The following is a 14902-nucleotide window of genomic DNA, read 5'->3' as shown; positions in this document are numbered from 1 at the left end:
AATGACACGTAACAAATACTATATATATATACACAAAAGAAGTTGATAAACCAAAAAAAATAGAAAGAAAAATGCATGGGCAAAGCCTTTTTAAAGGTGGTATCTTGAAATATAAGCAAAGATTAATGTGAGAGAGGAACTATATTTTGTGGGCCTTTTAATTTACTTTAGATATTGGCCATAAAGAATTGTCTATACTAATCAACTTGGACACAAAGTAGTAATTTATTTACACAAGGATTGCAACTTGAGGTGGAAAAAATGAAAAGAAGAAGAAAATATTTTCTTTTCCTATCTTTATCATTTTATATTTGTCATCATCAACTTGTTTTATGTAGAAAAAGAATTCTTTTTCTTTTTCTTTTTCTCTCCAAAGAACCCTTTGTTATTATTCAAAAGGGTCTAAAGAATATAGAACAAGTTAAATACAATGGACAATTCTTGTTGGCACCTACAATGACAGATGTTAGTTAGAACTACTTTTACTTTAAACAAAAGAAAAATGTTATTTTGAGAATATCGTTTTAATTTGGTATTATGAGTTTGGAATTTTTTGTTAGCGAGAATTTCGTACTTTTAATCTTTGAAGTTTGAGTCGCTATCTTCTTTTAATTATTGAAGTTGGATTTTTTTTTTTTTTGTATACCATTGTAAAATGAGAAATCAAACGATCAACTTCTAACGTAGAAGATTAGGATAATTGTTGTTGAACTCTCAAAATTTGAGTCGACTAGTATTTTGGTCATCAATTTCTCATTAATTAGTAGATAAAAAGGTTAAAAATGGACTAGACACTTTTTTTTTTATTATTATATGTATAGATTTGGAGAATTGATGTAATGATAAAACAATTAAAAGTATTTACAAAATACAACAAAATTTCAGATTTTATAAACATGATAGACATTGATAATAGACCGTTTATCGATGATAGATTTAAAATTTAGTTATATTTTGTAAATATTTTTATTCATTTTACTATATTTCAAAATGCTCATATTTTCTCACAATTATTTGTTATAAACTAGAATGGACTAGTTTGACTATTATATATATATATATATATATATATACCTATCACGATACAATTAGACATAGTTAGTAATATATTGTAGTCCATGGTAAATATATTATGATATTTTGTTGTATTTTGAAAATGTTTCGTTTCCTTTTGCTATATTTGAAAAGAATTGTTTTTTTTTTAAAATTTATGTAATTTTAAATATTAAAATTGAATCGAGTATTACCAATAAACTCACCAATTTTATAAATAGTTATCTTTTATTTTTTTCATATGTTTGAATTAGTAAAGGGATGCATCTAATGATATTAGTATTAAGGGGTTTTTGCAAAAATAGCAAATTTCTTTTATAAAAATAGAGCTCGTGTCACTATATTTTTTAAATTACAAAAGTAGTAAATTTAGAAGCTGATAACCCTTTGATAATTATTTGATAACCTTCTGATAATCCTCTAATAACTATCTGATAGCTATTATATTTGTCATGTTTATAATATAAAAAACGATGTGACATAGAATGTTTTTCTTTTCTAAATTTTTTGGTCTATCTTATGCAATTTGTCTTGTATTAATATGACTCGAAAGTCAAAACTATAGAAAACGATGGTAGCAACCCAAAGGGTCAAACAATTGCCAAATTCAAAATTAATTTTTGAATTTTATATTTCATTAAATTCAACATACTAAATTAGTGGTCAATTGAAGATTAATAATTTATTTTAAGTCATATAGTTTCAAATGTAATATATCAACCAACTTTTCACATTTGATGTCAAATTGGAATATTGAAAAGAAAAACAAAAACTTTAAGTTCAAATTTTTTTATTTTTTATAAAACTTTGGAGTTCTTTTTTTTTTTTTTTTTTTTTGTTTGGAAGTCCCAATTATTTTCCATAATTTTCAACCTTTCCCCTATGGGCCTTTGGTGACCATGAAGAGTTCAAAATATTAAAATGGGCTTTTGCTTTTTTTTAGAAAATTAGACCCAAAAAAAAAAACAAACAAACAAAAATCTTCCAATCATAATTTATTAATTTTTTTTTTTATCGAAGCGGAAATTCCAACGTGAACTCTGAAACTTCCGATCGGTTTGTCGTCATCACTCTGCTTCTACAATCTCAACTCCCATGGCGGTGGCGGCTACTACAACGAACCTCACCGTTCTTCTTCTTCCTCCTCGTCCACAGTTTCATCCCTTCACTTCTTTCTCTTTCATCACTCCCTACTTCACCCCCGTCGGACTTTCTCACTTCAACCTCGCCAACAATCACCCTTCCAATCGCCAAATCCTCCCTCTCGTCAAAGCCACCCAAGGCTCTCTCGGTATGTTTCGCTCGCCTCACATTGCATCACTCTACAGCTTCTCAATTTCTAATATGCGGTTTTCTTGCTGTTTTTCTTTGTAGATTATGTGCCTGATTCCAAATTTTACAAAGTGGAGGCTATCCTTAGGTACCAAATTACCTACTTCATCTTGTTCTCTACTGCTAAAGTTGGAGTTCTTAACTTTTTTTTTTTTTTTTCATCTAGTGTGTATTGAGTAACCTTGCTGAGTTTGTTGCATCTGATACTTATTTATCTGTGTGCTATGTTGGTGTGTTTGGACGGGATAGGCCATGGAGAATCCAAAATGTTTCTTCGGTAAGACCTAGTTAACCTTGAATATGTTCATTCGTAGTTTTCATTTTGGAATGTGTAAGATCTTGTTTGGTTTTATTGTTAATTATGGTAAAATTAGGATACCATGGGATTTTGATTGTAGAGTTATGAAAAGTTTGAATTTTTGGTATCAGAGGAGATGAAGTTTAGGATCACTTGCATTCTAGATTGGTTGCATGATATCTTGTCAATGTCATAGAATAAAAAAGGCTAAACTACTTTATGAAGTCTAGCAAATGTACTCGTCCATAGCCAAAAAGAATCAAATGAAGGTTGCTTTCAACATTTAACCTATCATGCCTGGCAAAGATGTACACGTTTTGTGCATTTGAATGGTAGCAAATGAATGGAGATTATGCAGATTTTTGTTGTTTTAACATCCAATTTTATGTACTGTTTGTATTAAATTGTTCTGTTGTTTCTTGGGGGAAACAATGAAGGCATTGCTGAAAATGGGTATTCGAGGTGTAACAGTATCTGATGTGAAAGGCTTTGGTTCTCAAGGTGGCTCCAAAGAGAGGCATGGTGGTAAGTTTATCTTTGACGATCCTCTCGGTATTAATGCTTGGTGAGGGGAATCTATTTGTACATGTTAGTCTGTTTCTAGACTCTCATGTCCTTTTCCATAAGTCATTACTGATGGTTGCTTATGATTCCATTTAACTTTATACCCTTTTATATACTGTTCACAGGGTCTGAATTTTCTGAAGACAACTTTGTCGCTAAAGTTAAGATGGAAATTGTGGTTGTTAAAGACCAGGTAAAATAGTGTTCTGCTATTGTGAGAAGAAATTCAAATTTGTTACATATCTCTTACGAAAAGTGCTGCACTAGAATCTATGGGTATTATGATTAAATTTAAGGAGTTATGATTAAATTTAAGTATTCTTTTAACAGGTTGAAGCTGTCATAGACAAGATAATTGAGGAGGCCAGAACTGGTGAAATTGGTGACGGCAAAATTTTTGGTAAACATACTTTATTTTTGTTAACTGCTTAGCTCCTTATCTGCTTATGTTGTTATTGTTTGCTTAACTTCTATTCTCTGAATCTGCTGTTCTGTTTGTCTTGCGGTTTATTACTGTTATGTTTTTATTTCATTTTGTTTGATTTTCATTTATGCATTACCATGAACACTAGTTCTCCATGTTAACTGGATGAACACCTTATATGGTAAATAATTATCAGTAACAAATTCATAGAAAATGGTAAGTATTCGGAATACAATGTTAGATAATTAAATTGTTTCTTCTTATAAGTTTTGTGATGAAATCTCTTAGTTCTAGTCTAGCAATATAAGAGTCGAAAAGTCATTAAATTCTATGCATTACCAGTTTGGAATGACTTTTTAAGTACTTAAGAATACGTTATCCATGGTAGCCACCTATATAGGAATTAATTTTCTTTAAGTCTACTTAACACCCAAATGTTATAGGGTCAGACGGGTTGTCCAATTAGATTAGTTGAGGAGCACGTAAACTGATCTGTCCGGACACTCACGAATACATAAAGTACTTAAAAAGACGTTTTTGTTTTTGTACTTCAAAACACTTTTATGGGAATGATATTAAGGTGTATGAATCTCTGGTATCTTAACTTAAAATGGTTACTTCGATGGACAGATGAATGATGGGAATGATATTAAGGTGTTAGAGGGATGTGAAGGGTATATTAGTAATTAGCTAGGAGAGTTGGTTATGGAGTTTGGCTATAAGTACAGATAAAGAGAATAGGGAAGATAAGCAATATTTTGGGTAATAAATTAGAGCTTGAGAGCATCTCAAGATTGGGAGGGTTCAAGTACCTCAAACTTTTGGTTTATCTTGTATTTCTGTTATCTTATATCTTTTATATATTCAAGTTCTATCAACCTCATGTGAAATTGTTGGCTGAATGGTGGTTTTAAATTTCCACTCTTACATAGCCGACTGTTAGTTATTTTTTAATACAAAGCATAAGGACGTGAATAGAATTCATTATTTAATTTATCAAATTGTTGTAAACTTCTAACACACACTTTTGACTTTCACACAGTGATACCAATCTCAGACGTGATTAGAATTCGCACAGGTAGCCTTTTTGAGCAACTATCAAATTTTCAAGTAGCTTACTCAATGAAAGTTAGAAACATTAAGATTATTTCATTATCACATTGGTATATGGTATGCCTTACATGATGCATGATGCACAGGCGAACGAGGAGAAAGAGCAGAGAGAATGACTGGAGGACGATCCGACATGTCTGACAACAATCGAGTAACACAGTAAGAAAGAGAAAATGTTGGTGAGTTTGTAACTTTTGTTCCATGGTGTTGGCGGCTACCTTCCTCAGTTTGGTCCTCGTGGACATGAGAAAAATAAAAGAAATAATAAGTTATAAGCTGTGTAATTCAGATAAGTTTATTTCTCTTGAAAACATCAGACTTGTAAATATGTAACTTCCTCATGTTGTCATAAAGAAATGAACCGCATTAGGCAATAATCAACGCATAAGCTACCATGCCATCTTCTAATATACCTTTGATTAGATGATGAATCCTAGGAGAGGAGTTGTCTTGTTCTTTAATATATTTACTTAAGACTTTTTGTTTAAATTTTTGCATATGTGGTTGTATTTGATGTAAAATCCTATTTTTTGTTTTCTTTTGAGTTCAATAATAACTCAAGATTGTGGTCGTGGGTAGAGATGTTCATTTACTTCCTAGAGATGCATCTTTACACAGAGAGGATGATAGGGAGTGGAGGGAATTCTCTCTATTGAATCAACAGAGACAAGAGAAACGTGTTGAGTGATATAACATTTAATTGTACTCTTTGATACCATTTTAAACTATTAATTGATTCGAAAGTTCAAGCTAGTAGACGAAGACAAATTTAATATCATATTATGATTATTCATGGTACCCATTTTGGTTCCATTCACATCTTTGTTTTTCAAAGGATGTAATATTGAACGGGACTATGGTTATACATATGTTATAATTTTATTTGAGGTAAAAACCACTTTTAGCTCCTAAGCTTTCATGGAAGTAGCAGTTTGATATCTAAACTTATAGTTTGTAACAATCTACTCTATGTTCTTTCAATTTTGATACATTTGAATCTTACACAATATAGTCCTTGTATTTTTAAAATTTATAATGACTCTATTTATATTAATATTATAGAAATTGTTGTTAAGGTTTAATAAAATTTTTTCTGTATAAATAAATCGAACACAAAGTCTATATTTAGACTGCAATATAGTAAAACCTGACATCTAAGTTTGGTGAATTTTGTTTTTGCTTTAAAAACTAAACTATTACAATTTTAAAAATATTTTAATTTAGTTAATGCACATTAACTTTATGGAGTAAATTTTTACAAGATTGAATATACATAGATTAAATAGTTATAAAACGAAAGATTAGAGTGAAAAACATTTAAATAGAAAGAACTAAGATTTTTTTAAAACGAAAATGATACTAGATACATATATATATAATTACTCATTTTAACATATAGTTTTGAAAGAACAAAGATTAGTTGCATGTGTTGATTGTTTTTAAGAAGGAAAGAATTTTTGAATGGAAAATTTTCAAAAGTTTTAAATTTGACAATAAACTCATATTTAAAGTGTACTACAAATTTTAATTTTTGGTTAAACTCCTTGTTTAGTTCAATCATGTAATAAATTCTCATTCCAAGAATTGTTTTAGAAAATTTCTTGTGCATTTAATAAATTATAGAACATATATGGCATATAAAAATTGATTACTTTTTTCTTTTTTTGGGACGAAAAACACATTAGATATAATCTTTTTTGAAAGTTTTATGAACTTTAAAAATGGGTTATTTTATACGGTGGTCAACTTTATTTTATTGAAATTATTGAGTTTATAAAGATTGTTATATCATTTTCTTCTTCTCTTTCACTAGAATATAATCAAACCTATCAAACTCTCTATGACTTATTTAGAATTCTTTTTGTTATATTTTTGAAATTAATAAATGAAAAGCTTTAGAGTCTAAATTATAACAATTAAAATTGAAAATTTTGCAATAATTTTATTTTTAGCAAAATGACGTTTGGTTTTTGGGGATTGGGAATGGATCGATACTATCCCGATTCCGGACAAAGAAACCGACCCGAGATTCGAATTTTTTCCATTCCCAAACAGAGCACTTAAAATTTAAGCAACGTTATAACGGCGTCACCGAACTAAACGGAAAAATATGAAGAAATTAGAAAAAGAAAAACGGAACAGTCAAACGTTACTTCACGTCAATGGCAATATTCATTTTTTTTTGTTTAAATAATTGAATTTAATAAATTTGGTTTATAAAAATAGAGTCCTCATATATCGCGAATGCGCATTTGATCGTGAAGGACAGCTTCTCCCTTGTGTTCAAGAGAGAGAGATCTATCATTCTTATTTGGGGCCGATCTCTCTATTCTCCTCTCTTCTATTCCGTAAGTTTTTCTCATTCATTCTCCTCTCTCATTTCTCTCCGAGATCTGTTTACAATCCTTTTGATTTTCATTTTTCCTGCTTCGATCTGTGCTCCTGGTGATTCCCTTTTCCTGTTTTATCTTTTGTTGATCTTGGAATTGATTGTTCTTTTGTGGGTTTTCATTGATTTGTATTTTCTGATCTGGGTTTCTGTTTTCTCGCCTTGATGTTTTGTATTTGGATCTGATCTGACGACCCTTTTTTTTTTTATTTGAATTGCTTTTCCCATGTTTATACCTGGATTTTTATTGATGCATGGGTTTAACCGATTGGTTGGATGCGTTTTCTTTGTGCTGGATCTAGGTGTCCTTGTTTTTAATTTGAATTGTGGGTAAAAATGGCATTATTGTAATGTGTTTGGAGTTTGATTTTGAATCTTGGCTAGTTGATTTTTGAATTACAAAGATCGGATCCTCTTCTATTTTGGGTTGTCTTAAGATTTTTGGCTGGTTTAAGTATTTGATGTCGTTGTATTTTAAGGGGTAACTGATGCCGGCTTGTTGTGTTTGTATTCAGTTTACTTGAAAAATGGGGCTGTCTTTTACCAAGCTTTTCAGCCGGCTCTTTGCCAAGAAGGAGATGCGTATTCTCATGGTGGGTCTTGACGCAGCTGGTAAGACGACAATTCTTTACAAGCTCAAGTTGGGAGAAATTGTCACCACAATTCCTACCATCGGTAAGTTGTTTTTATATCCAACTACTGATTTCATGGATTAATAAATGGTACAATTGATGCGTTTTGTTTACAACAATTTGATGATTAGTCTTTTGTGTCTAGATCATAGGCATTGAACATATTTGTTTAACTTGGCGTTTCCATGTTTGTTTGCATGCTTGCCCCCGTCACAAAAATTTAAAGTTAGTCTAATGAATTGTTGTTTTATCCTCAAGGAGATGAATTTATAGAGGAAAACTGGATGATTAATCTAATTAAACACCTAGGATCTGTAAAGGCTCATGCTTGCATCTCTTATTTGTACGCCTTCAATTGTTATCAATAGGGAAGGGGGGATATTTCTTTTGTGAATTTGAGTTAATTAGAGCCTATGCCTTTGAGTGAACCTTGCAAACATAAGTTTCTGTCATAATTCACCAGAGGATTCCAGACCTGAAATTTTTGAATAAGTGGGGTGATAGAATTTAGAAACAATGTGATATTCAAGACTAAACACTTTGACCTAACTGCATATTGGCATTTTGATTTCTGTACTAGAAATTTATTGTGATTACGTAATCTTAGTTTGCAATTACTGTTTTTGAAAAAGGAGAATGTGAGATCCGAGGTATAACTCTCTGGCGTATGGCTGTGCAGGTTTTAATGTTGAGACTGTGGAATACAAGAACATCAGTTTCACTGTCTGGGATGTGGGGGGCCAAGACAAGGTACATTTGATTTTCTCAAGGTGCTAGATTTGTGACAGTGTGTTTAAATGAAGATGTTGTTGCTGTTACTGTACAGAATTCCTTGAGCATGGTACATGTGTAACTTGGTAGATGATTGTTTTAAATCAATCAATGTGTTTGTTAGATGTTAAATCTGGCTTATCATTTTCTTTTTTTCTTGTCATACCTAGCTTTTTAGTCATAATTATAGATTTTACTACTGCATCCCTTTAAACTTTTCAACTTTCTTGGGAATGTTGGCATTAAAATTTTCTATTTAACATGTTTAAATATTTCAACACCTGTGCTTCCACGGACTCATAGTTGGTAGCCAATCTTCTAGCACATGGGTGATAATTAATTCTTCTTTCCACTGATTTGATGCCTGTTTTGTTCCAAGATCCGACCATTGTGGAGGCATTATTTCCAAAACACCCAAGGACTTATTTTTGTGGTGGATAGCAATGACAGAGACCGTGTTGTCGAAGCTAGGGATGAGCTGCACAGAATGTTGAATGAGGTACTCATAATAAAAATTGATTATTAGACTTTGATACTCTGAACAATTGTTTCGTTCTGGTATGTTGTCTAGATGATAACATATCTGCATTGCATTTACAGGACGAGCTGAGGGATGCTGTGCTTTTGGTATTTGCCAACAAGCAAGATCTTCCTAATGCCATGAATGCTGCTGAGATCACCGACAAGCTTGGTCTTCACTCCCTCCGACAACGTCACTGGTACATTTGATGATCATAAACTCTTAAAAAATTTGCAATTGCTTAAAACTTTGAGGTAGTAATTAGTTCCATGTCTCGAAATCCTGTTTCAGGTACATCCAGAGCACATGTGCCACATCCGGTGAAGGGCTGTATGAAGGACTTGACTGGCTCTCAAACAATATTGCCAACAAGGTAAAAAATAACAATGTTCTTTGTTTAATTCAATGAACAAATTTGCTGCAGTATACAGTAGAATAAGAATAACCACATCAGTTTTGCCTGCAAAAGGAACTATATTTAGAAGAATTAGAAGAGGGATTAGGAAATGGCTTGTTTCTCAATCAGTTTGGTTGGGATATTAGTGTACAAAAGTTTACTAGCAGCTTGCGGTGGAAGTTCAACTTTGCGTGGTCGATGATAAGATTGTTTCGTTTTCCTTATTTGCAGGCGTAGATGGGGGTTTCTTTTAAGCAGGGATTGCTTCTGGAAAATCAAATTGATGTGATTTATCCCTTGTTTACGGGCATTTTTGTTGGATTACCTGATCTATACGACGTTCCTAATGGATGATTCCTAGGTTGGTGTTGGATCTATGAATAATGAAAGAAATTTTGAAGTATTTTGTCATGTTATCGACTCAATAGCATTGTTTCCTTTTCTTTTTTTCTTTTTTTCTTTTTTTTTTTATAAATTTTAATGTAATGAATTAAATGATGCTCTTAAAATAGGTGTATTTGTACGAGAACCATGTTTGTTATTTGGAATGGATTGCTGAAAAGAAATTACTTTGGACCTTTTTATTGCATTACTCTCTTCATTTGCTTCCCATTATCCTCCATGGCCTTCTAGTTTCTGCTATGCCAGAGTTCTCTTTTCCCATGTTTTTATCTTGCTGTTATGTTTTATTTTATCCACTCGTGAAAAATGCAGTCTATAAAAGCAAACAAACAAAACGGTTTTATTATAAAGAAGAAAGAATTTTGGGGGCTTGAATCTTCTTTGAAGTCAATTTAATTATGAATTTAAATGTACTTTTGATGTCTCGATGGAGTATTTATTATGCATTGAATTTATAGTACTTTCATATGTAACTTTTACGTTTGAGTTGTTTGAAAGTATAACAATTAAAGTTCGTTGAAGTTTGAAAAAGTGTGTAAAGATTTAGTATATGCTTCACAGTACAAGTACTGATTTTTAATGAGTTCTCCTTAGCTATAAGCTACCATAAATACTAACAAAAGATAAGAATAAATTAGTAAGATGTTCCTTTTAAGTGACAAACAATCCTAAAAGAAACTATAATGTCACCCTAAAATAATAATCAAACGATAACACAATAATAATTATTACTTTTAGAGAAAGAAAAAAAAAACAGTACAATGCTCATTGACGTATTGGAAAAGTTGGCATGAAGATGACCAACTCCTCACCTTAAAAAGCAACACAACAAAGTAATGCACAAAAAAACAACCAATTATTACAATTAATTCTCTCCTAAAACCGACTTTTGTTATTGTTTGTAAGACAAGAAAGTTTTTGGATGTAAAAAGCTGCCATTGAAATTAAATTATTCTACTACTTTTTCCTTAAAAAAATATAATTTGCATTGAACTATATACTATATGTAAGACTACCTTATTTATATTCCCCATAATGACTCCATCTCTCTTTCCTTCAAACCTTCAAATTATTCTAATATAAGATCGAGTTTTGCTGTTGTTGTCAAGGGAAATGTCGTCTCTTTTGATGTTATTGAAGGCTTTAATGGGAGTCTATGGAGATGATGAAGATCTTGAGAGGAAGGTTGTTGATGGATTATCTGAGTTTGAGTTTTTGAGCTGTGTAACTATGGAGGGTGGTGGTGGAGATGAGGATGAAGAGGAGTTGAAGAAGATATGGAAGTTGCTTGGAGAGAGCTGTCTTTGGCCTTGAAAGTTAAATCTACTAAACTATATTGTTTCTTTTTTTCCTTTGTGTTATTTCCTTATCATAATAATCTCCTCCATATGAGATATATCTAATTACAAATTTTTTCTTTCAATTTTATCAATGTATTCCCTACTTTCTTTCAACTCAAATTATCCCTTCCAATTTGTATACCTTCGAACTTTCCCCATCACAATAATTATTCTTTTAAGAAAATTGCTCGAAAGTCCATTCTAAGGTTTCACATGTTTTTTTATAGTCTATCCAAGTGTACAATCCCAAGTTACCATATGATAAACAATTTCTACGTTCTTTAGTGATTGAAGGGGATGGATGTATGTAGATAAGTGTAACACTCGACCGTAAGTATTATTCTTATATAATCGATTCATTTGTTTTCATTTTAATAATCAATTCATAATTTCCACTTGAAGCTAAACCTTTAATTCATCAAAAAAAAAAAAAAAAAACTTCTTCTTTCTTTCTTTCCTTTTCATAATCAATCCATTTCTATATGGGTTTCTTTTCATTCATTTAAATTTCCATCCACGACATTAAAGTCCAATATATTACATAAAGATATATATAGATATAGGGAAGCATAATAATAATTAAACTTGTTGAGAATTTTATAAACTGAGGAAAATCATCCCTTTTTAAATATTTAATATCCAAAGAGACTATCCAATTTCCATTGGATAAATTTTGAAGGGGAAAAAGAAAAAGAAGAAAGGTTTTAAGAGGAATAAGGGGAAAGAAGCCAAGAATCAGCATCAACATAGTGAGTCCCAATGAAAGGTTGAGCTTCTTCATCAGTTAAGTTATGAGCCCATTGAACTCTTCCTTTTAAATCTGCACCAGGTCCACTACACTTGTACTCTCCATAATACACTGTCCTACACATACATAAATATATACACAATACACAAACATTCATTATTTACTACTTCATCATTTTCTTTAAAAAAAAAAGTGTTATACAATTATTCACAAATCATGGGGTATATATTTATGAAAAGAATAAAAGAAGGAGAGTGGGGTTCTTACAAATGGCGTTTTTGGGAGCCCCAATCATTCCAACCTTGAGGAAGAACAATATTATCCATAAAAGTATATGAGAAAACAACTCTCGAATAATCTCCCCATGCTCTTCCCAAATAAATTTGTCCACTTCCTGTTACCACACTATCTTTGAATGAAAACCCACTTTCCATTGATCCTTTTAATCCCTTTTGGGCAGTCATAGATGCCACTTTCTTTGTTATTGACTTCAAATAGCATTTCTGCACAAACCCCCGTTCATTTCAGGCTCAGTTGTTAAATATAGCAATCACGCTACTTAGTGTATATATTAGCATATATATAACACACTAATGCAAACGATTTTTACAGAAAAATTAGGTGAGAAAGCTAATTTGATTAATTTACAACGTACCTCATAGAAGGATCTTCCATAGCCAAATATGAAATCCACTGAGCCTTGGATGTAGCAATTGTTGAAGTAATGAAGACCCTTGTGATCATATAGTGTGTCTTGATCTCCATAGAAGCTGCAGTTGTGAAATGCAGCTTTTGTTCCTGATATTCTTAATGCTACTCCTTGTCCTCGAACCGATCCGATCTCGTGCATTGCCCTATTCTGCAGAAGTGCGGTCATCGAATCAGTACGTTCTTTTATATATTTTTATGTTAAAATGATAAAAAAAAAAATAAAAAAAATCGCATATCAATGGAGATGATATTCATCTGCTTCAGTGTTCCAACGAGACTTTTTTTTTGGATTTTATAGTACAAGAAAGTTCTATGATGGCAAAAAAGAATCTTTTTACCTCAAACTTCATATTGATAGCTACAAAATAATTGGCATCTACGGCCACAGTTGCACTCTTCAAAGTCCCCAATGGTTTTCCGTCTGCTCCGGTCACCGATGCTGTGTCGTTTCCCGTGATGGTTGGTTGGTCGTCACTGCCATTTCCAAGAAACGTCACGAATGGTAGGCTTTTAGGAATGGTGATTTTTTCACTGGAAGCCAATCACATTGTACACCCATTAGTTTGCACTTCTACATGTCTTCTTCAAACTATTGAAATATTTATAATGAGCGATGTTTGAGTGTAGTTCAAGATGTATCCATTTTTGTATATCTCGCTCTAACTAATCAAAAAAATATTTCAAAGTTGAAGTACGAAAAATTTGCTCAATGACAAACTATATATTATTAGAAAAATTGTTAACCGTATGCACACAAATAGATGTAGACTAAAATATATTTGAGTATTTTTCATAATTTGTTAGCAACATTTTTATTACAAAGACAATATGTATGGATTTTATTGTTGATTAACTTTACACGAGTTGTAAATATATTACCTGTAAACTCCTGGATTGATGACCAAAATGACTCTTTTACTATTAGGTTTAGGAATGCTACTAATAGCTTCTCCAACCGTTTTAAAGTCACCCGTTCCATCTTGACTAACAATTATTCTCACTTTATTCATCTCGGCCTTCTTCAACTTATCGTCAAGAACTCCGCCACCCTTATAAGACCGACCGAGTTTGGCAGTCGACCTGTTTACCAAACCAGCTTTCTTCTTGTAATTTTGAAGGTTCCATGACAACCAGTTCTTGTAGTCCTCCCTTTCCTCCTCAATATTCAATGAATAAGATTGTAGGAACAAATTACACACAAAAAGGAGAAGAAGAAGTAGAATAAATTTGAAGTGATTCATTGTTGCCAATACCTCTAGTTTTGGCTGAAGTATGAAAAAAACCCTAAAAAATTGTCAATATATATGTAGTGTAAGATAGAGACTTTGATTTTTAGGACCCAATTGGGAGACCAATCACATGGCTTTGTGAAGAATATAATATTCCACTTAGGGATTCTACAAGACCCAATTGATAAAGGCTATTTTGTTGGTGTTGGGTGCAAACTGTCATATTTGTATACAATGGAGAATGCATGGCTGTATTCCATATTTAAAACCTAAAGTGGAAGATTGATATGATATTTAGGTCATCCCTTCCTACATATTTTGTGGTTCTGTGGGGCAATGCTATAGGGAATTGAATTCTCTCATGGTCCTTTAGTCTTGTGACCACCTATACATGTGCCTCTTAACTATATTTTCAACGTCAAAACTCAAGTAGTTATTTGAAGGGCTTGACTTTATTTGATGGCATGTTCTCGTCAAATTTGTCTAACTCTTTTCTATCTTTTAAAGTTAAAAAACACTTTTCGTCTGTATCGACTTTCATATAATTACAATTTAGTTTTTATGTTTTCAATTATGTAACTATTTAGTCAATTTTAATAAATAATGATTTAATCCTTGTAATTTACGATTTGCGATGATTAATTAAGTCTCTATAATGAAAAGTATTAGCATAATCCAGTGAAATTCTTTACCTTAGGTAGATTAATTAGGAAAGTATAATTATATTATTTATTTTAATCTATAAAGACTAAAGTAGTTATGCAAAAAAGTTTGATGCTTTATTTTAACGAATGTTTCACAACGGTAGAGACTAATTCAATATACAAATTTGTAAAAAGTATATATATGGACTGGATTATTATTATTAAAAGTTTTTTTGGAGACTAAATTTTGATGAATTTGAAAGTATATTAGAAGCTAAAGTGTTGGTTGTTATTGAATTAAGTTTAAGATCATATAGGTATTTTGTTAACCTAAT

At 31.5% G+C, this 14902-nt stretch overlaps 3 protein-coding genes across 6 annotated transcripts; 2 read left to right on the top strand and 1 right to left on the bottom strand.

Moving 5' to 3' along the window:
* The first annotated feature begins 1805 nt into the window (after nucleotides 1-1805).
* Nucleotides 1806-5273, top strand: LOC103500000 (nitrogen regulatory protein P-II homolog). 2 transcript variants are annotated; one of them, XM_008463180.3, is made up of 8 exons: nucleotides 1806-2344; nucleotides 2428-2473; nucleotides 2635-2662; nucleotides 3121-3208; nucleotides 3373-3440; nucleotides 3578-3647; nucleotides 4714-4749; nucleotides 4871-5273. In XM_008463180.3, exons 1-8 carry the CDS (start codon nucleotides 2149-2151, stop codon nucleotides 4945-4947), a joined length of 609 nt encoding a protein of 202 aa, XP_008461402.1. In that variant the 5' UTR covers nucleotides 1806-2148; the 3' UTR covers nucleotides 4948-5273. The 2 variants fall into 2 exon arrangements, with proteins under 2 accessions (XP_008461402.1, XP_050943791.1); XM_051087834.1 differs by having other exon boundaries at nucleotides 2033-2344; nucleotides 4714-5273.
* Nucleotides 5274-6958: 1685 nt separating this feature from the next.
* Nucleotides 6959-10071, top strand: LOC103500002 (ADP-ribosylation factor-like). 2 transcript variants are annotated; one of them, XM_008463181.3, is made up of 7 exons: nucleotides 6959-7132; nucleotides 7689-7848; nucleotides 8485-8555; nucleotides 8956-9075; nucleotides 9177-9295; nucleotides 9388-9469; nucleotides 9725-10071. In XM_008463181.3, exons 2-7 carry the CDS (start codon nucleotides 7701-7703, stop codon nucleotides 9728-9730), a joined length of 546 nt encoding a protein of 181 aa, XP_008461403.1. In that variant the 5' UTR covers nucleotides 6959-7132; nucleotides 7689-7700; the 3' UTR covers nucleotides 9731-10071. The 2 variants fall into 2 exon arrangements, with proteins under 2 accessions (XP_008461403.1, XP_008461404.1); XM_008463182.3 differs by having other exon boundaries at nucleotides 7097-7229.
* A 1737-nt stretch (nucleotides 10072-11808) lies between these two features.
* LOC103500003 (probable pectinesterase 53) lies at nucleotides 11809-13976 on the bottom strand. 2 transcript variants are annotated; one of them, XM_017047179.2, is made up of 5 exons: nucleotides 13574-13976; nucleotides 13033-13168; nucleotides 12639-12842; nucleotides 12251-12486; nucleotides 11809-12099 (listed from the first exon to the last, which is right to left on the bottom strand). In XM_017047179.2, exons 1-5 carry the CDS (start codon nucleotides 13933-13935, stop codon nucleotides 11940-11942), a joined length of 1098 nt encoding a protein of 365 aa, XP_016902668.1. In that variant the 5' UTR covers nucleotides 13936-13976; the 3' UTR covers nucleotides 11809-11939. The 2 variants fall into 2 exon arrangements, with proteins under 2 accessions (XP_016902668.1, XP_008461405.1); XM_008463183.3 differs by having other exon boundaries at nucleotides 13033-13225; nucleotides 13574-13975.
* Nucleotides 13977-14902: the final 926 nt, after the last annotated feature.

Source organism: Cucumis melo, chromosome 1, assembly GCF_025177605.1.
Source record: "Cucumis melo cultivar AY chromosome 1, USDA_Cmelo_AY_1.0, whole genome shotgun sequence".
Taxonomy (NCBI): Eukaryota; Viridiplantae; Streptophyta; class Magnoliopsida; order Cucurbitales; family Cucurbitaceae; genus Cucumis; species Cucumis melo.
This window is presented reverse-complemented; position numbering and strand designations above follow the sequence as displayed.

What these genes read in the sequence shown, in the direction of transcription:
- LOC103500003 (XM_008463183.3), bottom strand. Translation starts at nt 13,935, where the DNA reads ATGAATCACTTCAAATTTATTCTACTTCTTCTTCTCCTTTTTGTGTGT. An exon ending in CTATCAATATGAAGTTTGAG is followed by an intron (nt 12,843 to 13,032) that starts GTAAAAAGATTC and finishes GCACTTCTGCAG; the next exon opens with AATAGGGCAATGCACGAGAT. An exon ending in ATGGAAGATCCTTCTATGAG is followed by an intron (nt 12,487 to 12,638) that starts GTACGTTGTAAA and finishes GGGTTTGTGCAG; the next exon opens with AAATGCTATTTGAAGTCAAT.
- LOC103500002 (XM_008463181.3), top strand. Translation starts at nt 7,701, where the DNA reads ATGGGGCTGTCTTTTACCAAGCTTTTCAGCCGGCTCTTTGCCAAGAAG. An exon ending in CACCACAATTCCTACCATCG is followed by an intron (nt 7,849 to 8,484) that starts GTAAGTTGTTTT and finishes ATGGCTGTGCAG; the next exon opens with GTTTTAATGTTGAGACTGTG. An exon ending in TGCACAGAATGTTGAATGAG is followed by an intron (nt 9,076 to 9,176) that starts GTACTCATAATA and finishes TTGCATTTACAG; the next exon opens with GACGAGCTGAGGGATGCTGT.
- LOC103500000 (XM_051087834.1), top strand. Translation starts at nt 2,149, where the DNA reads ATGGCGGTGGCGGCTACTACAACGAACCTCACCGTTCTTCTTCTTCCT. An exon ending in AGCCACCCAAGGCTCTCTCG is followed by an intron (nt 2,345 to 2,427) that starts GTATGTTTCGCT and finishes TTTTCTTTGTAG; the next exon opens with ATTATGTGCCTGATTCCAAA. An exon ending in AAAGTGGAGGCTATCCTTAG is followed by an intron (nt 2,474 to 2,634) that starts GTACCAAATTAC and finishes TGGACGGGATAG; the next exon opens with GCCATGGAGAATCCAAAATG.